The sequence below is a fragment of the Plasmodium falciparum genome, assembly GCF_000002765.6.
Source record: "Plasmodium falciparum 3D7 genome assembly, chromosome: 10".
Lineage (NCBI taxonomy): Eukaryota > Apicomplexa > Aconoidasida > Haemosporida > Plasmodiidae > Plasmodium > Plasmodium falciparum.
In genome coordinates this window covers 527,501-554,177 of record NC_037281.1, presented here as the reverse complement: position 1 = coordinate 554,177, position 26,677 = coordinate 527,501, and the positions used below count along the sequence as shown (strand labels likewise).

Below are 26,677 nucleotides of genomic sequence, written 5' to 3'. Positions count from 1 at the left end.
ATATTTTCCCTTTTGTTTTCAATTTTTTAGGAACTTATTATTTTTTTATATGTGTATCTAATTCTTTGTTTTTTATTGTTGGAAAAAATAAAATTTTAAAAAATTGTGTACAATTTTTTTTTTGTTCTTCATCTATTTTAATGATGTGTAGAAGTGTGAAGTTAGGAAGTTTTTGTTTTTATTTTTTTCAACATTGTTTATTTTAATATGTAAATAAGAAAGAAAAAAATTCAATAAATCGATCCGAGAAATAAATTAATTTTTTTCTTCATATGGTGTTTTTCACAGATGTACACAAATAAAAAAGAAAAAAAAAAAAAAAAGGAAAAACATGACAGAATTATTCTATTTTAATTTTTCTTTTCTTTTAAAATAATAATTTTTAGTATAATAAAGGTAATGTCTTTATATTTTATTTTTATGTTGAAAAGTACTTGAATCCCATGTAACTCAAATTGTCTATTACTTTTATTTTTTATTTTACAAGGAATTTATTTAACTCCTAAAGTAATTATAATTAATGTTCGACATGAATAAAAAAAAATAATAAAAAAAAATAGTTAATAATAGTTTAAAGATGTGTCTCCTACATAATATTATTTTTTATTTTTTTTCTATTTATAAATTTCTTACAAATATTAAAAAAAATGTAATTAATTTATATAAAAATTTTATTATATAAAAAAATAAATAAATATATGAATGTATACATTTATATATATATATATATATATATATATATATATAGATATATTTTGTATTAATGTTTGAACAAATAATGTGTGAAACTTTATATAATAAATAGGTCAAAAAAAAAGAAGAAAGAAAACGTTATATATATAACATTAATTATAAATGTATAAATTTATACACAATATGGATTAAATATTTACATATTTGACAAAAAGAACAAGGGAAAATATGAAACTCTATTTATTTCCTATGTTGTCATAATGTATAATAAAAAAAAAAGAAAAATGTATTAAAGCAATTTTTAAAATTACCTATTATATTTTTATATATTTTATATTAAAATTAATATTCTTTATTCATCCTTTTCAACAGAATTTTTTTTTTTTTTTAAATAAGTCATATGTAAAAAAAATATAAAGGTGTGTATAATATGTTGGTATACAAATGCATTTGTTAAAATGCCTATATTTATTTTTCAATATTTAAAAAAAAAAAAAATAAATGAAATAAAATAATATAAAATGAAATAAAATAAGATGGTTTACTTTTAACGCTATTTTTATTCTATATATTAATAAATATACTCATATACATGTATTTTCATTTTATTGAAAAAATCACTTCTTCCATGTTATAACGTTCACAATTAATTTTTGACTTTTAGTTTAATAATATATAAATATTATATATATCTAATATATAGTATGTGTATGCAACAAATTGCTCATTTTTTCTTCTCATTGCCATAACTATTTCATAAATTCCATATAAAAACTTAATAAGAATTGCCATTTTTTTTTATAAGGTATATGATTATAATATGTTCCTCCACTATAATATACAAATTATATTATTTATACTTTTAAATAAATAAATAAATAAATATATATATATATATATATATATATATAGTATGACACGAATTTGTCTTGTAACTGGTGGAACAGGTTTGTTAGGAAGCAGTTTACGTGAAGTAATAAAAAATGAAAATAAGAATATTATAGAAAAGGAAAATGAAATAATTGTTAACTCAAATGAAAATAAAAACATTATTACTAAATATATATTCTTAAGTTCGGAAATGTGTGATTTGAAAGATTATGATAAAAGTAAACTTGTTTTTGAAAAATATAATTTTACTGACATAATACATTTCGCTGCACATGTAGGAGGATTATATGCAAACAAAAATAACAACTTAGATTTTCTCATTAACAATTTAGAAATTAGTATGAATGTAATTAAACTGTGCCACAAATATTCAGTAAAAAGAAAAAAAAATAAAATAAAATAAAAATAATAAAACAAAAAGAAAGATGGAAAATGTAAACATAAATATTTATGTATATATTTTTATTTATTTTAACAATATAGATTAGTAGAGGTATTTTTACTTTATCTACTTGTATTTTCCCTGTAAATTGTTCTCTACCATTAACTGAAGAAAAAATTCATGACGGTAAATGTCACCAAAGTAACGAAGGATATAGTGTATCAAAAAGAGTACTAGAAGTTTTGGTTAGATTTTACAGAGAAAAATATAATTATGAATGGATATGTATAATACCTACAAACATATACGGGAAATATGATAATTTTAATTTAGAAAATGCGCACGTTATACCATCAATAATACATAAAATGTATCTAGCTAAAGGTATATAATATATATATATATATATATATATATATATGTATATTTATTTATTTATTTATGTATTATTTTTTTTCTTAGTGAACAATACGAATGTATATCTTTTGGGGGACGGAAGTGCGGTGAGACAATTTATTTACAACATAGATGTTAATAAAATATTATATTATATACTTAATCATTATTATTCAAAAAATTTAACAATTATAAAAGATAATATTTATAATATTATATTTTCCACTAACCTTCCTTCAAATGGTATAATTAAATATATATATATATATATATATATATATTATTTTTCAATATATTTTTTTTTTATATAAATAAATATGGCTATATAATATATATTTGTATGATCGCAGTATATATGCTTCTCTACTATTCTTATATTTAGAATTAAGCATAAAGGAGCTGGCTGACAAAATTAAATATTATTTAAAATTTAATAATAAAATATTGGTAAATAGAATTCTATATATAATGAACCATATACAAATATATAAATAAATAAATAAATAAATATATATATATATATATATGTATATTTATTTATTTGTTATTTTTTTAGTTTGATACAACAAAAGACAATGGAATTCATAAGAAGGTTTTAAAATAATAACATTATATAAGAAATATTTTAATATATGAAATTTTTTTTCAAAAAAATATACGTAGATATTTTTTATAAAAAAGTGTAATACTATATTTCTACATTTTTCAGACTTCTAGTAATGACACATTAATGAAGTTGTTGGATAATTCATTTACATTTACTGAATTAGATAATGGTTTATTTTGAAAAATAAAAAAATGAAGAACATCTCATAAAGATATTAGATCATACAAAATATAACACTAATATAAAAATAAATAAATATATATATATATATATATTTTTCATATATGTATTTCCCATTTTTAAAATAATTTCAGGATTGAAAGAAACTATTGATTGGTTTATTGACGAATACAAAAATGTAAGAAAATAAAAAATGGAACGAGTTTTATATTATAATATATAAAATAATATATATATATAACATAATATATTAATAAAAAGCTATATATATTATTACTTTAATTCTAAATAAATAAATAAATAAATAAATAAATATATATATATATATATATATATAATATAATATAAACCCCAAAACAGTAAATACACGTAAAAATATAAAAAGAGTTGCATTACTGTAATACATATTTTTAAAAGATAATAAACCGTTATATAATATTATTGTAATGAAAATTTATTCATCTTTTTTTTCTTCAATTCTTTCTTTTTAACATAACTTTTTAATTAATAAAAAATATTGAACCTCAACTTATTTATAAGGACATTATATATATATATATATATATATAACACAAAATTGTTGTACACGTGTTAATAAGTGAACTGTTATATATATTATTTATTTTTATTTATTTATAAATATTTTTTTATTAAATAAACATTTGTAAGAAAATCATAAAATAAATACATAATAATGAAAATATCTTTATAAATAATATAATACATATAAATCAAAATTTATATTATGTTTGGTATCCTAGTGTTATTTTATTTTTTTTCTTTATAATGTTAAAAAATTATTCCAAAGGAATAAGAAAAATATGAGATGTAAAAATCTTATCGTTATAAAAATATTGAACGAAATTATATTTCAAAATGGTTATGTTATATATTTTTTTTTTATTATTCTTTTAAAAATATATTTCTATCACAATTGTATGAAAGGATAGATATATAATAAAAATAATATCTGAATGTATAAATACTTCATAATTTTTTTTAAAATAATAATTTAATAAAAATATAATATAAAAAAAATAATAATAAAATAAATTATGTTTTAAAAATTAATAAGATATGTAAAATTTAATGATGAAATATAAAAACACAATAAATAAAATGTATAATAATATATAATTAATAAAAAACGATAAATTTAGAAATTAAAAAAATACAAAATAATATATTATTATTTCATGACATATTCTTGAAAAATAAAATTTTATTATTCAATCTATTTTTTTTTTTCAATTTTTTTTTATTATTTTTTTTTTTTATCCTTGATGTATAAGTTTAATTTATAAAAAATTGCATTCATTATAATTTCTTTTTATTTATGTTTTTATTTTAAGAGAGAATAAAAAATAATCTCTTTATAAATATCTCATCACTTTAAGGATATTTTATATATAACGTATGCATCATTTAATATATGTAATATATTATTATATATTAATATTCAATTACATTATTTTTTAAATAATAATAAAAAAAAATATATATAATAAAATATTTGAAAGGTGAAAAATTAGAAAAAAAAAAAAAAAAAAACAAATACAAATGCCATATATATATATAATATATATATGTATAAATATATTTTGACAATGTTTTTTTGATATATATAAATATATATTATATATATATATTATATATATAATATTTTTTTATAATAGATATACGAATTTACTTATTAACACTTATACAACAATTTTGTGTTATATATATTATATATATATATATATATATTATTTATTTATTTATTTTATATTTTATAAAGTCCTATTTTTCTTCTTACATAAATAAACATTTTGAAGTATAAAATGGATAAAATTTTGAAATAGCTATATTTATAAAATAATAGATAAAATTGTATTTTTGTATTTTTATGTTTTGCATTGTTATAATAAAAATAAGATTTGGTTCATATAAATATAGAGTGTATATTCTTTTTTTATTGACATTGCACGTTGATAAATAAATAAATATATATATATATATATATATATAATATATATTACGTGTGTTTGCTTGTATATATTTTTATTTTCATTTTTATTTTTTCTATATATATTTTAATTTATATATGTTTTTTATTTATTTATTTTCTCTATGGCTATAAAAAATGGATGATAAATCCTATTCAACCTTTGCCAAGAGAAAAAAAAAAAGGGTGAATGGAAAAATAAATAAAGAGAAATTTAAAAAGAATATTATAAAGAATGATAAGTATGTAAAAGCATCAACATTAAATAAAAATATTAGTAAGAAAACTTTTTTACATACTTTATTTAAAAGTTTTATTAAACCATATAATGAGAAGAATACAGCATTTTACTCTATTTTATGTATTATAAATAATATTTATAAATGTACTTATTTTAATGAACATCGGTGTTTTATTTGTAAATCTTTATATGAAGACACATCGAAGCAGTTAGAAGAAAAAAAAAATATTTATTATTATTATAGTAGTGATGGGGATGATAATAATTTCCCTTACAATATATATTATAATATAAAAAAAATAAATTTAAATGAATCCAATAAAACTTCTAAAAACAGTTCAAATAGCAATAAAATTATTGTAACAACAAATAAAAATAATGCAAAGACATTGAACAGTTGCTTATTAAATGAATGTCCTCATTTTAGCGACTCCAGTAATTTGGAATACCGGGATGAAGAGAGAAAGAAAAATGATGGCACCACAGAAGATCACAATGAAGCAAAAGAAAATAAGGAAAATAAAGAAAGTAAAGAAAATATAAAAAACATGACAAATGTGGAAAATTGTAATAAGGTTAAAATGAATGTAACTTTGAGACATATTAGTAATAATAATAAAAGCACCAACATAAATAATAATAATAATAATAATAATAATAATAGTAATAATAATTATAGTGAGAACCAACTATGTGCGTGCCCTGTTCAAAATTTTGTTAATGTAAAATTAAATTTTTGTAATTCAAATCAATATCATTTTTTATCACATGAAAAAAGCAACTTTGTAGATATATATAATTTTAAAGTATTTGATAAAATAAATATGTATGATAAGATATTATTAGATCTTAATCAAAATGAGATTCATCCGAATATATTAAGGACAGGAATATTTTTTAATAAATGTTCAATTACTACACATAATCATAGGAATGTGGATTTGCTTATTGCTTTAAAATCATTTATTAAAGATTATACATTACCCCCATATGAGCCTATAAATAAACATATGAAAGTTGTGATAGATAAGGAAATAAATTATATTATTATGTGTAAAAAACATAGTGTTAGTATGGGAGAAGTTATAAGATGGTTTAAAAATATGATATCTGAACATATAGGGAAAAATGTTTTAGAAGAGACTAAAGAAATTATAACAAACAATATTAACAATTATATTCGAACAAAAATAGTTATACCTTCTATAAACATATCTAATTATGTATCAAATCACATTATAGAAAACCATGATGTTATTTTAATATATACATTTGATTATGATATATATCTTTCAATTATAAAGGCAAAAAGAAATGGAAAAAAATTTGAAATCATTTTAGTTGATTCAGAACCATATAAAAATTCGTATAATATAAAATTATATACCAAATTAGGAATATCAGTTACGTATACTTTAATTGGTGGTTTATTTTATAATATTAGAAGATGTACAAAAGTGTTATTAGGTATTGATGCAATTATACATAATAGTGTTTATGGGCATGTAGGTACTAGTATCATTTGTATGATTTCTAATTTAAATAATGTTGATGTATATATTGTTTGTGAAACTTATAAAATAAGTAATAAAATACTTATTGATAGTTTCAGTATGAATAATATAAATAATAATTTAGATATATATGATTATATGTATATGCATCATTATCATCATCATTCGAATCCACATAAATGTGATCAAAAGTGTAATAAAAATGTAGAGGGAGGTACCCACTTTAATAAAAAATTAAATAACTTTATACATTCTTTTTCTGATATAAAGAAAAAGAATATATTATTTAATAATATAAATACAAAATATAAAAAACCAACCGTTAGATATATTTCGACCTCCGGATCTCCTTTTGCGCTGAATGAAAAGGCACTAAATAAAAAGAAAAAAAATAATAAAGAAGAATGGGAACAGGATGAAGCCAAGGCAGTAATTGAGGACAAGACAATGGAAGACATTCAAAATGTGAAATATGTTGAAAATGAAGACGTCAAAAAAATCAAAGACACAAAAGAACGCAAAGGAGAACAACTTGAGGACGAATTAAAAAGTTCAAACAAAACTTTATTTAACAAATCTAATGCTTCGTTAGAAGACCAAAAAACAGAAAATCTAAAAGAAACCGAACCACAAAAATTATATATTCAATACTCAAATGAGCGTATTACCAATGAAATGAAAATGAAATATGAAAGTAAGATAGAACATTGTAATAATTACAAATCATCTTCTTATACACGTCATATCGAAACAACGAAATTTCATGAATCTACAGATACATTAGTAAAATGTCAAAATGTTACTAATAATAACGAATCAAATATAACTTGCTGTACAAAAAATTTTAAAGAAGAAAAAACAAATATAACGGATGTACAAGAAAAATATATTCATCAAATGAATAACATAAATGATATAGAAATGGAAAAAAAAAATTCGAAAACAAAAGAAGAAAAAATATCCTTAAATTATGTTAAAGAAATTAACACAGTTAGTAGTAATAGTACATTTACTACTGGATCAACAAAAAGTATCTTAAAACAACAAACATATTTATCTCATGAAATAAAAAATGAAAAAACTATGGTAAAGATAAATTATAAAAATGTATCTCAAACTATATCATCTGATAATAATAATAATAATAATAATAATAATAATAGTAAAGTGATTAATAAAAAAAATAAGGTATTTTTTAATTTAAAGAATGGTAAAAATAATTTTGAAAAAAGTACCTATTCCTTAAATTTTAAAAATCATTTTGATATTAAATCAAGTAATATAAATACATCAACAGATCAAAATATTGATGAAAATGATAAGGATCAAATATGTTGTAATGATATTTGCCATTCAATATGTAAGTCTATTGGAAATGTGAATATAAAAAATGTTTGTACTGATAAACATAACGACACTAATTTATTTACATCTGTATTCTCACATATAAATAAAATTAATTCAAATAATGATAAATCTTTTTATGTAGCAAATATATGTAATGATGTTACCCCTCTCAAATATATTAATTATATTGTGACCGAAGTAGGTCTCTATACAAGTTCAAATAAAAATGCTTTAAATGCTTTTATTCATAATAATATATAATAATCTTATTTATTTATTTACATTTTTTTTTTTTTTTTTTTTTTTTTTCAAAGAATAATAATTATAAGTTTTTATTTTTATTTTATGTATTCTTTATTTTTTCAGTACTATGATATCCGTTTAATTGTATAAATATATATACTTATATATATATATATATATATATATATATTTATATATTTTTATTAATTATTTATAATATATATATTTTTATCGATTATATATAGAATTTATATATTTTAATTTTTTTGGAAAATATATTGTTAAATTAAATATATTCGTTTTATATATATATATATATATAATTTTTTTTTTTTTTTTTATAAAAACATTAACATTTTTTGTTAGATTTTTATATTTTTTTATTCATTTTGAATGATCCTTAAATATTTTCATATCCCTTACATATACCATCATAATTTAAAAGAATACCATGAAAAAAAAAAAAAAAATGATATTTATTATCTTGCTAATTTTTAATATATAAATATAAAAGACGAATAATTTTATTACACATATTTTTATAAATGTAAAGAGATATCAATATTTGCATAACCATTAATGTTATCATTATAAAATAACATCATTATCATAATAATAACATTTTGAAAAAATGAAATTTTTAAAAGATTAAAACACAACTTTTAATCTGTTCTTATAAAAAAAATAAAGAAAATGAAAATATTTAATTATTATGTATATAAAAACAGTAAATATATATATATATATATATATAAATAAGGTTAAAAAAAAAAAGAAAAAAGAAAAAATAAAAAATAACAAATTTTATATAATTCCAAAAGATAGACCGAAAGAACATTTAAAATAATTTTTTTCTTCATAATTATCCTTATAAGGAGTATCCAAAAAAAAAAAGAAAAAAAAATTTATCATTCATTCTACTAAAAATAAAAAAAATATATGTATTTTTCAGATTTATAAGGTTTATTTAAAAAGTTTATGATATTTAAAAAATGATAAAATGTTATTATGATAATTAAATTATAAAAAGTCGTGATATATTTAAAATAAAAAAATATATAATATAAATGCAAAAAGGAAAAAAAAAAAAAAAAAAAAAATTTTAATTTATGTAAATATATATATATATATATATATATATTAGACTTTAATGTCTCTTGTATAATTTGAAATGTTGTTTTTATCTTTTTTCACATCATTTTTAATTTTTTTTTTGTTACTTACATCTGAAGATTGCATAACCAATGCAAGAGAGAAAAAAACAATAACACCTATTATATAATACATGAGATATTTTTTTATATGATTGATGATTTTATTGAAAAATGATGAATTATTATGGATATCTTGTCCATAAAATAATTTATTATATAAAGCTGGATTTTCTGAATGTTTGTTTTTTTCATCTTCTTTTAAATGTTCATGTTGACTTTTATATAAATTGTTCTTGCTGTTTAGGGAAACAACATTTTTCAGTAATTTCATGAAATCATTTTTAATATCATCAGGAATATGTATATCTTCATTATTCTTGTTATATTGTCTGCATAGGGAAAATAATATATATATATATATGTATACATGTATTATACATAGATACAGAAATAAAAAAAAAATAATAAAATAAAAAATTTTTTTTTAATTACATTTCATTATTTATAGGGGTATGTTTTTCTTCCATTTTTGGTATGCTGTTATCCATAATTGGAAGTATATTTTGCGACACATTTGGAATTGCCATATTTGTCATTTGGTTAAGTGGATTATTATTTAATATTGGTATTTCATGGTTTTCCTCCTTTTTTATATTTTCTTTATGATTGTTATTATTTTGATGCTCTTCATGTTGTTTTTCCTGATGTTTTTTATTGTTTTCTTCTTTATATTTTTGTTTATGATTTTCTTCATGATGTTCATGGTCATGATCATTTTTATGATGATCTTCATGAGGTTTAATATTTTTATTGTTATTTTTTTTATTATTTTTTTCTTTATTCTTTTCTTTCTTTTTTTTTTTTTCTTTTTCTTCATCTTCTTCATCATGTTCATCATCAGGTTCATCATCATCACCATCCTTTTTTTTCTTTTCGTTTTTCTTTTTATGTTCTTCATCTTCGTCATTTTCTTCCTCATCTTCTTCATTCAAATCTTCATCTTCATCATCTTCTGTGTCATGAGGATTCTTCTTTTTTTTATCATTTTTTTTTTTCTCGTCTTGTTTACTTTTACTTTTATTTTTCGATTTATTTTTTAAATCATCAGATTCCACATCATCATCTACTTCTTCGTCATCTATAAGGTCGTCGTCATTATCAAATTCATCTTTATTTTTTCCCTTATCCTGTTTTTCATTTTTTGTTTTACTTTTATCATCTTTTCCTTTATCTAGCAAACTTATGGTATTGTGATCATTTTTATGATCTTTGTGTTCGTCATTCTCCTTTTCTATATTATTATCTTTATTTTTTTCTTTGTGTTTGTCATTATATTTTTCTTTATCATTTTCTTTGTCATTATATTTTTCTTTATCATTTTCTTTATCATTTTCTTTGTCATTTTCTTTGTCATTTTGTTTATCGTTTTGTTTATCGTTCTCCTTTTTTTCTTCTTTAGAAAGGAAGGAAAGATCTAACAGTATCCAAAAAGCATGAAAATAATGTTTACATTTTTTGTTATATATATATATATATATATATATATTATATATTTGTGTATGCATTTATATATTTATTTATTTTAATTTTTCATCTTACCCAAAATATGATTTATATCATGTTTTCTATTTTTAGTATTAACCCTTCTTAATGTTTTTATTTGTTCATTGTTCTTCAATATAAAATTCTACGAAGTAACAAAAATAAAATATATTATATATGTATTTTTTTTTTAATATTTTTTATGATATTATTCAAGCTTTTTATATTTTTTAATTGCTTGGATGATACAAATTTTATTAATGATGAATTATTACACGTGGACAATATAACAAACAACAAAATATGTATTACAAGAAATTTTATTAAGCGTATATTTGGAAAAATAAGAAAATAAAATATACAAACGTTATATAACTCTACATTTCATAATTATGTCATTATATACACATATAATATATAAGACAAAAAAAGTATACAAAAATGTAGATTTAAAAAAAAAAAAAATTCTATAATTTGTTCCTTTTTTAATTTTTTTTTTTTTTTTTAAATGATATAAAATAAATAGTAAGAATAAAAGAAACGATAAAAAAATTACTTCTAATATTTTCATACGTTTGAATTAGCTTGAGACTCTCTTAAGGAATTAATATAGTACAATATAGCCAAATAGAATATTTTCATTCTTTGTTTTTTTTTTTTTTTTTTTTAATGGTCTATCGTATAACAATGAATTTTACAATATCATGATTTTCTTCTAAAATTAATGGCATTTATAAAATACGGAAAAGTTATTTATAAAAGAAAAATAACAAAAATTATATAACAAATTAGTTGTAATGATAACACCTAAATTATGATAAAAAAAAAAAAAATGGTGGCAATAAAATAGTCCTATTGTATATATGTATAAATATACAATAAAAATATATTTTATTTTACATTACACAAGTTATTTTAGACAAATCAAACAATAAAAAAAGAAAAAAAAAAAAAATTAAAAAATTGATATTATTGTATATATATATATATATATATATATATATGTACATATAAATTTTCTATAATATCGTGTTTTATATGATTATCATATATAATATTTGTTATGCACATCTATGCATGAAATAAAAATAGCAAAAAATAAGAAACATAATTAGAGTATATTACTACATATATATATATATATAATGTGTATTTGTATTTATATTTATATTTATATTAGAATGTTGTGTTTTATTATTTTTTATAATATATTTTATTTTATTGTAAGTTTCTTGAAATAAAAATATTTTGAAGAATAAATAAAAAAATATAAAAATAACAAGATTACTAAAAAAATCATTATAAATTATTTTTTCCAAGAAAAAAGCTTTTTCATTAGTAAAACGAACTTTGTAAAATAGTAATGTGCTTCTACCCACTCCACAATGTAATCATAGCAGTACATATCACCATTGTACCTGGAAAGACAAAATGATTAAAATAATAATAAATAAATAAATAAATATATATATATAGACATATGCAAAAAGTAAAAGTAAAATGTTGAATGAAAAATATATAATGGCCTAATTAAATATGTATACACATCCATGTATCTTCAATATCTTGGAATTTATTATTTTTATATATTGATTGAGTGTCATCACATATATAATATATATAAATATACAAAATGTACATTTTTACTTATTTTATTTTTACCTGAATGCATTGCTTATTTTAATATCTTTATTTGAGTTTAAGAATTTATAAAGGAGGGTGTTATATTTTTTTTTATGAACTGAGGAAACATACAGTATCAGAGGCAACGAAGTGATATTCAAAAAATTGCATAGATCTTTTGCTTGATCAATATTAAAAATATAGAAATTTAATTTTATTTGGTGCTCCGTTAAAATTCTATCTACTTCTCTAAAAATGCTTATCAAATTACTGTATAGAAAAATTGTGCATAAGAAACAAATAATATTTAATTAAAACAATATGTACATACAAATATATATAACATGAAAAAAAAAATGACTACTAATAAATATAATACAATATCCATATATCATCATACAATAGTTATTTCCGTTTAATAATTAAAAAAAAAAAAGAGGAAATAAGAACATAGGCTTTTTTTTTTCCTTTTTTTTTTTCCTTTTTTTTTTTCCTTTTTTTTTTTTAATTTAGTAAATCCTACTTGGAATCTGTGTCCCATTTAGCATATACATACAAAACAAAATCTTCATTTGTCTTTATATATAAAAAATCCTGAAAAGATTTAAAATTCTTATAATTTATTGATTTATCTAAAATATAATTTTTCTTTTGATTGTTTTTTTCTGTTGTTAACATCTTATAAAATTGTTCATAATTAAGTTCTTTTATATCACATATAATATTTCTCCAAAGGAGCAAACATAACAAAAACATAAAAAAAAAAGAAAGGCTTATCTTCATTTTCACCAAAAAAAAAAAAAAAAAAAAAAAAAAAATTATATAAAAAAATTATAAATAAAAGAAAAAAAAAAAAAAAGAAAAACCTACAATTCAAATTCTAATTCTTATTCCCAAATAATTTGGAAAGAAAAAAAATCTTTTCTTCACCCATTATTAAATAAAATAAACACAAAATTAGTGTAAGAAAAAAAAAAAAATTTTACAAATTATAAATTATTTCATATAAATATATATATATATATATATATATATATTTATTAAGAGAGAAATATTATATACATATACATATACATATATATGTTTATATTTATATTTTTTTATAAGAACTAAAAAAGGTAAATGCTTTAAAAAAGCAATATGATGTACATTTACTTTGTGAAAGTAAAAATAAAAATTTATATGTTGTGAGATATGTGTAATGAGATTTTCAATAAATACATAATATTAATAAATATAATATATATATATATATATATATATATATATATATTTATTTATTTATTCATTCTGTTATATGTTAAAAAAAAAAATAATAATAATAAATAAAAAAAAAAATAAAAAAATATATTGTAATCAAACGACACAAATATGTATATAAAAGTAACTATATATAATAATACATATGTATATATATATATATATATATATATTTACACATTATTTTTGTAAGATGGTAATATATAACGTATATATTCCTTTTATATAGAATAAAGAAATAAAATGTTTTTAAATTGATAAACTTGTTCATATAAAATAATATATTTTCTCATTAAATAAAATCGATATCAATATGAAACATTGATTTATTTTTAAAAATGTTTAAATTTAATTCACTCATTCTAGATACAAGAGATTTTCTTTTTTCTAAATTGTCTTTTATATATGTAAGAAATATAATTTTAGTGTCAATAATTTTTAAGAGTTCTAATTTTTTTTTATATTTTATGGATGATACATGATTATGTATATGTTCATCTTCTTTAATATTTTGTTCTAAGAGTTGTTTTAATTTTTCTTTATCCATTTCATTATCTTTTAAACAAGATTTTATTCCATTATATATTTTTAATTCTAAATCTTCATGGAAACCTTTACATAAGAATATTAGATGATTTAATATTTTTACAGATAAGGAACCATTAAATTGAAAATTCTCAATATTCATTTCTTTTTCCATTTTTTCCATTATATTATCTGTAAAAGGTTTCACCTGTTCTTGATTTAATACATATTCCTTCTTAGCTGACTTTTTCAAATGTGTACATTTCATTTCATTTGAACTATTTGTACGTTGCGATTTTTGTTCCGCATATGTGATAAGATTATCATCTAATGATGACGAATTTCTTTTTTTATTTTTTTTATTATTTTTTTTTTTATTATGTGAGTTTTTGTTTTTTCTTTTTTTATTTATTCTTATTCTAAATGTATCATCAGAATCATTCGAAGATGAAGTGGTTGACCCATTACTTCTAACAGTGCTTTTATATTTAATACATTTTTTATTTAACTCAAGATCATTTTTTTTATGGCTTCTTAATATTTCACGATAATTTTTTCTAACTTCTTCATCACTACTATATTGTGAATGACTATCTTCTGAATGGTCATCTGTGTTATTATTTATATTATTTATATTATTTATATTATTTTCTGTATTATCATCTGTATTATTTTCTGTGTTACTATCTATATCATTTTGTGTGTTACTATCTATATCATTTTGTGTGTTACTATCTATATCATTTTGTGTGTTATATTTCTTGTTATATTTTGTATTTTTCTGTGATTTATTCGTTCTTTGTTTATGTTTACCTACTCCATTTTTGTCAAAATTTTCAACAATATTTTTATCTTTCTCATTTTCTTCTTTAAACTGCTTCATGTTTGCTACAGTTTGATGATTATCGTGAAGATTTATGTTGTCTTTTAAGAACTTATTTTTTTTATTTGCTGAAGAATATATGTGTTCATCTAATATATTAAGATGGAATATTTTTTCAAAGAAGAATATCATATTTTCATTACCTTTTTTTTTGAAAGATATAATATATAAGGTAGTAAAAAACATTTTAAAGAAATATGATAAATTTTTTTCATTATAAAATATTCTGAATAATAAAAAGTTTAATTGTGTATAATAATATTTGAGAGATTTCTTTTTGATATAGTCATTAATAAACATATGATAACTTATATAATTTTCATTAATTATTATATTATGTTTATTTATATGATTATAATCAATTAATAAGAAAAGAATAATAATAGTTCTAATAATATATAATAAAACTGAATGATTCAATATGTCATTACTCAATTTTAAATTATTTTTTTTATTTTCTCTTTTAACATTATTTAATATATAACTTAATTTAAAAAAATTTTTTATAGATGGAATGATCTTTTCTAAAACATAATTTTTATATTCATTTTTTTCCATCAGAATAATTGTTATTAATTTATAAAACGTAGCTTTATCATATTTCATGTTAAAAATAAATAACAAAGAATTTATCATAAAATAAAAGTTGTCATTTTTTAATATAAGCTTATTACAATTTAAATTATTCAAAAAGAAAAAATTATATTCATCTGTATACGTTGATAAGTTTTGTTTAGTATTATTTGATTTTTTATTTTTCATAATATATTCTTTAATTTCTTTATTTGAAATAAAATAAAAGTATTCTAATATTTCATGTTTTAATATTTTTATATCGTTTAATTTTTTATCTTCATTTATTATGTCTTCTGTGTTTTTATTTTTTATATGTCCTATATATATATCTGCTTCTTTTATAGACAAGTAACTGTATATTTTTTTAAATGTTTTAAAGCTTAAATATTTAATATATTTATAATAAGAGGAATTTAAATCATTCTTGGAATATAAAAGGCAAATTAATTTATTTATAATCATACGACAATTATCTACATCAAATTTTAAATAATGGTCACAAAATGTTGTCTTCTTATTAGTTTTCTCTTTTTGTGTTATAATATAATATAATATTAAAATGTTAATATATAAGGAAGAAATTTCACGACTTTTAATATTTTTCTCAATATTATTAAAAGAAAAAGAATTTTCCAAATTATTTTTATTGTACAAAATTAAGGGTAAATAATTATTCTCTTTTATATATGTCTCATTTATATTTCTTAATGATACATGGTTAAAATATTCATCATTATTAAAATTATTTGAATTATTAGTTTGTATATTATAATTAATATTGTTTGTAACATATCCCTTCTTATTTTGATTAGTATCATTTTCTTGATCTAAATTATTATTATATTCATAACTAACACGATTATTATTATTGTTATTATTATGATCAAGTGATATGTTATCTTCTACTTTTAACAACTCTTCTATAAATTTTTCTTCCATCGTTATTTTATCTAACATTTTTATGCAGTAATTATATATTTCGTCCAATTTGGCTCTATCCAATATACATTTCATACAAGAAAAAATAATTTTCTTATTTGAGTATGGTGAAAAAAGTATATCATATATTATGAATTTAAAATTATAATATAAATTATTACTTTTTAATACATTTTGTAATAATTTTAAAAAGATATAGAATACATTCTGATACAACTTGATGTTTTCTTCTATTTCATTTAAAGTAATATTTTTATTATTATGTTCATGGTCATTATTATTTTTCTTAAGGCATGATATATAAGATGTTACTATATCTTTATCTTTTTTTATATTATAATATTTAACATCATTTTGAAACGTTTTAGTGTTCTTATCATATATTTGTTCTTTATTCTGATGTATACCTTCATTTATAATTTCTATTGATTTTAATTTATTAAAAGATAATTTTAAAATATAAAAAATGGATACTAGATACTTTTCTATTTTTACATCTTTTGATAAGCAATGTAATAATATAAGAGATGTATTTAAAAATATTTTATGGTTATAATAAAATTTTTCTTTTTCTTCTATAACTAATTTGATATTTTGTATAATGAAAAAATAAAAATCATCAAATAAAAATACTAAACTTGCATTAAAAATAGGATATAATATATCCATCCTTAAATTTTTCAATTCTTTAATTATTGACAAATTATTTTTCAAAATCTTACTATACACATTATCTTTATTGTTTAAAAATAATTCGTTAATGATATGATCCACTTTTCTTTTCTTGTTATAAAACGAGTGTAATTTTCTGATGAATCTACTTTTATCGTCTGACGACGAAGAATAGGCTATACAATTATGACTATTATTATAACTATTAATATTATTATTATTATTATTATTATTATGTTGATTAACATTTTCATTATTATTATCATTACTTTTATTTATGTTCTTCATGTTACTACTTATCCTCTTCAATTTGGTGTGCTCCTTAATATCTATGTAATTATCCAAACTAGTAATATCACCTTCGTCATGACCAAATATCATATCATCTGTATAAGATGTGAAATATTTTAATACAAGATAATTTTTTTCAAAGAAACTTATAATTCTTTCCTTTTCAGCATCTACTACATTATTTGCACATTTATTTTTTTGTCCTTCTTCACCTGAAAGTTTATCACATAACAATTCAGGATCCTCATTATTCAAAAATGATGAACTGGTATTGTTGTTATTATTATACAAATTATTATTTTGGTTATAATTTTCATTCTCATTATTATTATCATTTTCATCATCACTTTTGTTATTATTATTATTATTATTATCATCACTTTTTATGCCTTTTTTTGAATTTTTTTTTTTTTTTCTATAACGTTCTTCTTCATTTTCCTTGTCTGAACAAGACAAATCAGTCAGATCTATTTTTTCAACATTGCTTTTATTTTTATTGTTTAGTTTTTTCCTCTTTTTTTTATTATTATTATCTTGTTTTTTACTCCTTCCATTTTGATAACTCTTGATATGTTTGTAATCATCCCATTCTTCATCATCACTATTATCATCATTACTATTATTATCACCACTACTATCATCTTCATTATAATAACCTGTTTTATTACGACGATATGTGCTTTCCGTCCTTTTTACCCTTTGTGCTTTTTCCACCTTATCATCTTTTTCTTTATTCCTTTCCTTTGTTTTTTTAGCGTCTTCTAACATATCATGATTATTTTCTTTTTCATTTAAAGTTCCTTTTTCATTTAATGTTTCTTTTTCGTTTTCATAATTTCCATTTTTTTCTAGAGTAGCTTCAACTTCTTTAATATGATCCTCCTTCAATTTAAGTAAATTTTCAAGATATTGACTTACATTTCTTTTAGTAGTTATAAAATTAGTTAGGAAATTCAAAAAGTTATACTTAAGAACATATTGAAGAAAATATATATGATAGATAACGTAAAATAGATCTTTCTGTAAAAATGATTTTTCATACATATTTTTAAAAAGATATTTTTTTATAAAAGAATATGTAATCATAACTTTTTCACTGTATACATTTTTTTTTAATGCTTGTATAAAGCTATCAAATATATCTACATATAAAAATAGAAAAGGTTTTAGTACTTGTTTACAAATATCGAATGATGTATCATTTAAATTCATTTCATTTTCATATATTACATTTATTATTTTTTGAAAAATATAATCATATGTATATAAATATAAATGTGTAACTAAGGCAAAATATTCCATATTAGTTCTACTAATAATATAGTATACTTCTTTAAAAAATAAACAAATATATTTGTCTATACATATATTATTATTACTTTTAACAAATATTAAATAATTCAATTCTTTTTCATCAGTATCCAATATTTCATTTCTTCTTATACTACATTGACCTTCAACAATATTTGTAAACAATTTATTATTATATATATACATTTCATCTACTACATCGTGATATATTATATAAAATATACGTTTCATATATGTGAATAATTTAGATAAAGTAGAAAACCTTTTCGATCCATATTTAATAAAATTGGTTAGTAACACATTTCTAATACTTACATCATCTGTACTTATATAAACAAAAAAGAATGATGACAAAAACAATTCTTGGAAATGATCATTATCATGTAATGTTTTTATAAAATTTAGATAGTACTCATAATTATTTTCATAATTCAAATTTTGGTAAATGATCATATTTATTAAAAGTTCATAATAAAATAAAGAATCACTAAGATATAATTCTTTATTACGTTCTTTTATATTTTCGTTTGTATTTCGTTTTGGTTTCTTATGAGACTCTAAATGGTTATATGAATAATTCTTGCTATAGCTTCTATTACTACTATTACTTTTGTGATAAATATTATTATTTTTATTATTTTTATTATTATTATTACTACTACTACTATTATCATTATTATTCATAATACTAGCAGTATAAGTATTGTTTAAATAATTTATACTGTCTGTTAATATTCTATCTACTAATGTATTCATTTTATCCTTGTATATTAAAAAGAGAAATAATAACAATTCTTTATAAATATTTTCATTATTATGATTAATATAATAATTTTCTATGAATTTTTCTATTAAATAAAAATTTATATTTTCAAAACAACATCTAAAATATATAAACAAATAGAAACACGAAAATTCTTTATTTAATGTTTCAACATTTTTTAATATATTTTTATCATAAGAAGAGGATATGCATGTTTTTGTTCTTAAAATCGTTCCTCTTTGTTCTATCTTATTATCATTAACATATTCTACAATATCATTGTTTTTATCTCTTTCATAGTTATAATTTTTATAACTTGAATCCTCTTGTGTATTTTCTCTTTCATTATAGGCATCATATGTGTTGATATTTCCATTCTTTTCAAAATATTCACGTATACCTTTTTCATCATTCTCATTTAATACGAATAAAGAATCTACAGAAAATTTATTATTATTAATTAATAGCACTTCGTCATTTATTTTTTTATTTTCTAGACATAATAAAAACTCAAATGTTGGCTTTTGTTTTACATAATATATTTGGTTATAATTATTTTGATTATATTGATATATGTTATATAAGGATTGATAAATTAAGCAAAAGGAATATTTGTTAATATAATTCATTAAATTTTTTAACAGGAAATCTAATATTTCTTTTTCATGTTTTATAATATTTTTTAAAAATATTCTCTTACAACATTCAGATATATTTTCAATAAACTGTTTTTTATTAATTTTATCACATCCTTCTTTTATAAAATATTCATACAACAAATATGTTTTTTGTAAGAATTCCATAATTTCATCATTCAAAAGAAAATCATCAAGTTTTTCTTTACAAAAGAAATTTAATATTACCAAATTTTCTTCATTGTATAAGTTTTTATCTTTAAAAAATGTAAGAGCTATACTTTTTAAATTTTTATAATCACAACCTTTTAAACATATAGGGTCGTCTTTTATAGTATCTAGCCATATCTTCCTTTTCTCTTGAACGTTTATATTGGAGTTTAATAATTTTAAATTACCTTTCAAAGTATTCATATTTCATTTCAAAATATATAAAAAAGGAAAAAAAAAAAAAAAAAATGAAAAGAAAGGAAAGGAAAGGAAAAAAAATAATTAGTATAAATGAAAAATAATAATAATATATTATTATATAATACTAAATTTTTAAAAAGTACGAAATCATATGTACACACACATATATATATATATATATATACAATATTATTTCAACTATATATCATAATATATAAAAAATAAATATTGTTATTTATAATAAGAAATATTTATATATAATTATGAATATTTCAAAAATATCATAAAATTCTTCAAAAGTTGGTAAAAAGAATTATTATTTCACATTAATAAATAGGTTTTCATTATAACAAAATTAAAAAATAAAACTATGATGAAAAAATATATACATATATACAAATACATATACACATATATATATATATATATATAATGTAATATAGTATAATATAATATAATATAATATAATAAAAAAGATTTACTAAATATAAAAATTTCAAAAATAAAATTTATAAAAGAAAAAAAAAAAAATTACAGCTCTTTAAAGTATTCTTTCCTTTTGAATATTCATATAAATATATTCTATTGTAAAAGGAAGAGAAAATATTATATACATATATTTAAATATAAATAAAATTTGTAAAGTCATTATTTCACTAATTTTGTTCGATTCATTTTTTTATTTTATTTTATTTTATTTTATTTATTTTTTTCTTTGCATATCCTTTATTATTTGAATATATTATGAAAAATTCATGATATATATTTAAGCATATTATAAAAAAAAGAAATAAAATAAAAATAGAAGAAAACATATTAAATGCAATATTGTTAAAAGTCTAAAGAGTTAAATGTTTGTGCAATAATTTATTTATTTTAAATGTTCATATAGTTTTTTTTTCTCTTCTTATATTATTGTCTGTATAATAGATACTATTATATATATATATATATATATATAAGTACATATAATATATATTTATTAATATATATTAATTTTAACTCTTAAAATTAACAGTAATATAAAGGGAAAAATTAATATAGGAATAAAATCTTCAAAATATTCATCAAAATAAGTATGCTATTTAAAATAAAATATGAAAAGTATGAATCACAATTTTATAAAATAATAAAATTATATATAAAATTTAATTATTGTAAAAAATATTATTATATTGAACATAATTTTTTTTTTTTTTTTTTATTTTATGGTTCATATTAATATAGTGTGTATCTATACCACAAAGAAAAAAAAAAATATATATATATATATATATATATATATTATAAGAATAAATATAATAAATTATTTCACAAATAATTAAATTATATTTTAGTTATTAGGTTTATTAAAAAAAAGAAAAAAAAAGAAAAAAAAAAGAAAAAAAAGAAAAAATTTATAATGAAAAATTAAATATCAACAAATAAACTTTGTACATATATACAAAATATATATATACGTAATTAAAAAGGTGACAAAAAATATATTATACTTAACAAATATTGTAGTCATGCACGTACAAAAGGAAAGTTAAAAACAATGTGTTAAAAATATATATGTGCATATATATACATACATATGTAAGAAATACAATATATTATTATATGTGCTTCTTAACAATATAAAAAAATACATTGGTCGTATATCTTAGAAACATTTAATTCAATTTTCTTGATTAATTTTTAGATTAACTAAAATTCCTGATCCTTTTATGTCTTTTAAATATTTATCGCACAATGGTACAAATCGTAATCTATTAGAAATTAAAAAAAAAAAAAATAAATAGGAAAAAAATATTATTATAGATAAAATGATATTTAAGTAATAAATATGGATACAACAAGTTTTATGTATATTTTTATAATTACCCTTCTCTTAAGCATTTAACTGGAAAGCAGGCGCAAGCTATTATTTCACTTTTTACAGTATCCTATATAAAATATAAATAAATAAATACATATATATTATATATATAATGTACATATAATCACATGGTATATATAACTTCTATTCTATGGTACTTTGTATATCACATGGATCTATACATTTATTTATATGATCACATATACTAAATCATTAATTTTATAAAAAAAAAATATAAATACAATATTTTAAACTTACATATGCCTTTAATTCAAATACTATAAGAGCCAAGGAAGGATAAGATATTTTCATTTGGAAAGTGGATGGTTTTGACCAACTACAAAAATAAAATAAAATAAACAATAAATATATATATGAATAAATAAATAAATATACACATATTTATTATTATTATTAATGTTTTTATTATTTTATTTATTTTTTCTTTTTGTATAATGTATTTAAGATATTTTGTTACATACCAATAATTAATGTCATAAAAATTAACTTTTGCAATTTCAGTTTTAAAGTAATATTTGTTCTCATTATATCCATGAATGGATATAGTAAGATAGAGATAAAAAAATAAATTATTTGCTTTTTTTAATTCTTCAAATGTTTGATAAAAATTTTTGTTTTTATATTTGGATGAATTATTTTTATTGGAATGTGTTTTATTTCCATCATTTGATGTAGTTGTGTTACTACTACAACTATTGAAGCTACTACTATGTGATAAGGATGAAGAACATAATAAGAACGATTTATATTCTGTTAACATGTCTTCATATTTCTTTTCTACATTTAAACATTTATTATGTATATAATTAACATCATCATTATCATTAATTTTGTTAAGAAGTAATTCATAACTAATATGTTTATTTTTATTATCATCTGACTGAACATCTGAAAAAAGTATATTTTTCTTCTCTTTTTCTAATTTTTGTAGATCTTTCCAGTTTTTGATTTTCTTTTTTATTTTTTTATGTGTTTGAATTCTTTGAATCATATCCATTTGAAATAATTTCTTTTTTAGTTTTTTTTCATGATATTTATTTTTTATTGAAAATAGTAAATTTATTTGATGTAATGACAATATTTGTAAATCTAATAATAAGGTATTATAATCTTGTTTTTCATTAAATCTTAATAATTCAGGTTTTAAAATATAGCCTGAGTGTTTTCCACCATTTTCTAAAAACCTTCCTTTATTTAACAACATACTTAATCCATTATATTGATAATTTAATGCTACAACTTGTATACCTGCATTCCAAAATATTAAAGGATTGAAATTGGTAGATGCTAGTCGTGTTCCTGATGGATAAACCCTTGTTAGGGTTTTTTGATTATATTTAATAATTTCGTTTTCGTTTTTTTTAATTAATTTAATAAATTTATTTTCACTAATGGAACATATTTCATTATAATTTCTGGTTTCATAAAAATTTCGAAATACATATCCTTTTAAGCAGGAATATTCATTTAGCAGATTGTTATTTTTTAAATTAAAATTATCTGTTTTTTTCAAAATATGTTTTTTTTTCTGTTCCTCTAAATCTTTACTTTTATCTTTTTTCTCAATACATGATGTAATAGAATTTTTAGGTATCTTCACATTATTATTATTATTATTATCAGATGAATCATTATCCATATTATTATCATTTTTTTTTATTATATTTAAAATATTTCTAGGTTTTTTCGTATCTTCCACAAATTTATTGTGTTTTTCTTCATAGTTTTCTTTTTCTATAGATACATTATTATTACTGTCGCTATTTTTCATGTATAATTGTTTATGATTAATACTATCTTGGTTATATTTTTTTTCTATACTTTTTTCTATGTACTCTCCAAAAGTTTTCTCCATTTCATATTCATCCTCATCTGCATCAAAATTTTCAACATCGACATCATCATTATGTAATAACTCGCCTTGACAATTTTGTTGCAAAACATCCATATCCTCATTATCATAATCCAATTCATCATTTTCATCAAGAATATCAGACATATAATTTAGTTCATCATACATAACACTTTGTAGTCCTTCAAAAAGATAATAAAATCCTGAACTATCATTATTCTCAAAATGTTTATATTTAACTAAAAATTTATTTTTACAATTATTTGGAGTTATATTATTAATTTCGTCTGTTGTTTTAGGTATATATAATTGGTTACCCAATATGGATATTAATATTTTAGCAATTAGATTTTTATGTTTATTTTTACAATGAATTTCTAATGATAATATTATTGGATATGGAGATGTGGTAAAACCAAACATTTTACATGCTATTAAAGTATCACAAAATAATATAGAAGAAGTTAATTTATATCCATAAAATCCATGATACACTACTATATTTTTATTAAAATAATAACAATCAAATTCTACACACCTACAACCATCTAATAATATATATATATATTGTTCTATATTACTTGTACTAAATATTTGTTTTCTAGCTAAATAACTATTATGACTACTATTAATCCAGTAATTACATAAGGGTAAATTCATATTTTGATATACCTTTGCATACTCTGGGCACATAATACTATTTTCTTTTGATAATAAGAAATAAACTAAACCAATTTCAGTTAAATATTGATTATCATCATTATTTATAACAAATGGGATATTATATTTTTTAATAATATTTAATAATTTATATATAACATTAACTTTTATGGGATATATATTTGGTATATTTTTATTAATAACATTGATACAAGTATCTACATTATTATTATTATTATTGTTATTATTATTATTACTGTTTAATTTAGATTCTTTTTCATCTTTTAAATTATGGTGACATGATGCATTAGCACTATTATTATTATAATTATTATAATTATTATCATGTGTGTTTTTTTTATTACCTACTTTATTTTGATCATGATAGAAGTACTTACTTTTTAATATATCCAATATTAAAAAATAATCTTCATCATGTATTATAGAATTATCAGAGAATATTAATGTATTGGATATATCCATATTATATTTTATATCATCCTGATTTATATATTGGTTACTTATTTTTTTAATAATATTACAATCATAATTATTAATAATGGCTTCATTTCTTACTTTATTATTATTATTATTATCATTATTGAAATATGTATTATTTTCACTTTTACTATAATTATTTTCTTCCTTATTACAATTTTCTTTATTGTCATTATTAAATATATGTTTAGGTTTTACATCATCTTCATTTTTGTATTTTATGGAAATGTCGTCCATTTGATTATTTACATTATAAATTTTATTATTATGTGCAGATGATTGCATCATATCTAAGTTATAATGTGTATCATCTTCATCATTTTTCTTTTCTCTTTCTAATTTTTCTGTATTTTTCTCACGCGTTAAGTTTGGGTTGGTATCATTTTGATAATAATTATTAAATATAAATTCTTCACACTTGCCTTCACATTGTATATCGATTAAGAATTCAATAAATTTTTTTTTATCTATATAATTAAATTTTTTATCTTTATATTCATTAAAATATATCGAAATATGTGTATTTGAGAAAATATGTTCTAATATTTTCGTAAAACCTATATAATTTATAACAGCTTTATTTTTATAAATAGAAAAATAATGATATAATATTTGCATATTCAAATATATATTAAGACTTCTCAATATAATGTATAATTGAGATAATGTTAATGCATTAATATCTTTTAATCCTGATATGATATAATTATCATATA

At 18.3% G+C, this 26,677-nt stretch overlaps 6 protein-coding genes across 6 annotated transcripts in view; 2 read left to right on the top strand and 4 right to left on the bottom strand.

The window, feature by feature from the left end:
• Positions 1-1,606: 1,606 nt before the first annotated feature.
• On the top strand, positions 1,607-3,339 carry PF3D7_1014000 (GDP-L-fucose synthase; the record flags this gene model as incomplete). Its single annotated transcript, XM_024473280.1, has 7 exons — positions 1,607-1,957; positions 2,068-2,350; positions 2,429-2,605; positions 2,745-2,809; positions 2,919-2,954; positions 3,072-3,138; positions 3,284-3,339. 7 exons carry the CDS (start codon positions 1,607-1,609, stop codon positions 3,337-3,339), a joined length of 1,035 nt encoding a protein of 344 aa, XP_024329091.1.
• Positions 3,340-5,274: 1,935 nt separating this feature from the next.
• PF3D7_1013900 (translation initiation factor eIF-2B subunit delta, putative) lies at positions 5,275-8,499 on the top strand (the record flags this gene model as incomplete). Its single annotated transcript, XM_001347385.1, has 1 exon — positions 5,275-8,499. The coding sequence occupies one exon, from the start codon at positions 5,275-5,277 to the stop codon at positions 8,497-8,499; it is 3,225 nt and encodes a 1,074-aa protein (XP_001347421.1).
• An 899-nt stretch (positions 8,500-9,398) lies between these two features.
• On the bottom strand, positions 9,399-11,819 carry PF3D7_1013800 (conserved Plasmodium protein, unknown function; the record flags this gene model as incomplete). The annotated part of the gene is made up of 5 exons (XM_001347384.2): positions 9,399-9,401; positions 9,706-10,024; positions 10,128-11,109; positions 11,235-11,322; positions 11,751-11,819. The coding sequence occupies 5 exons, from the start codon at positions 11,817-11,819 to the stop codon at positions 9,399-9,401; spliced, it is 1,461 nt and encodes a 486-aa protein (XP_001347420.2).
• A 664-nt stretch (positions 11,820-12,483) lies between these two features.
• Positions 12,484-13,556, bottom strand: PF3D7_1013700 (conserved Plasmodium protein, unknown function; the record flags this gene model as incomplete). The annotated part of the gene is made up of 3 exons (XM_001347383.1): positions 12,484-12,595; positions 12,840-13,070; positions 13,324-13,556. The coding sequence occupies 3 exons, from the start codon at positions 13,554-13,556 to the stop codon at positions 12,484-12,486; spliced, it is 576 nt and encodes a 191-aa protein (XP_001347419.1).
• A 796-nt stretch (positions 13,557-14,352) lies between these two features.
• On the bottom strand, positions 14,353-21,069 carry PF3D7_1013600 (conserved Plasmodium protein, unknown function; the record flags this gene model as incomplete). The annotated part of the gene is made up of 1 exon (XM_001347382.1): positions 14,353-21,069. The coding sequence occupies one exon, from the start codon at positions 21,067-21,069 to the stop codon at positions 14,353-14,355; it is 6,717 nt and encodes a 2,238-aa protein (XP_001347418.1).
• A 1,660-nt stretch (positions 21,070-22,729) lies between these two features.
• Positions 22,730-26,677, bottom strand: part of PF3D7_1013500 (phosphoinositide-specific phospholipase C) — a gene marked incomplete at both ends in the record, with an annotated part of 4,609 nt that continues 661 nt past the window's right edge. Inside the window, 4 exons of the mRNA XM_001347381.2 lie at positions 22,730-22,820; positions 22,936-22,997; positions 23,189-23,267; positions 23,413-26,677. The exon at positions 23,413-26,677 is cut by the window's right edge and continues 661 nt beyond it. Of these exons, the coding sequence (XP_001347417.2) occupies positions 22,730-22,820; positions 22,936-22,997; positions 23,189-23,267; positions 23,413-26,677 (3,497 nt within the window). The remainder of the gene's footprint in view (positions 22,821-22,935; positions 22,998-23,188; positions 23,268-23,412) is intronic.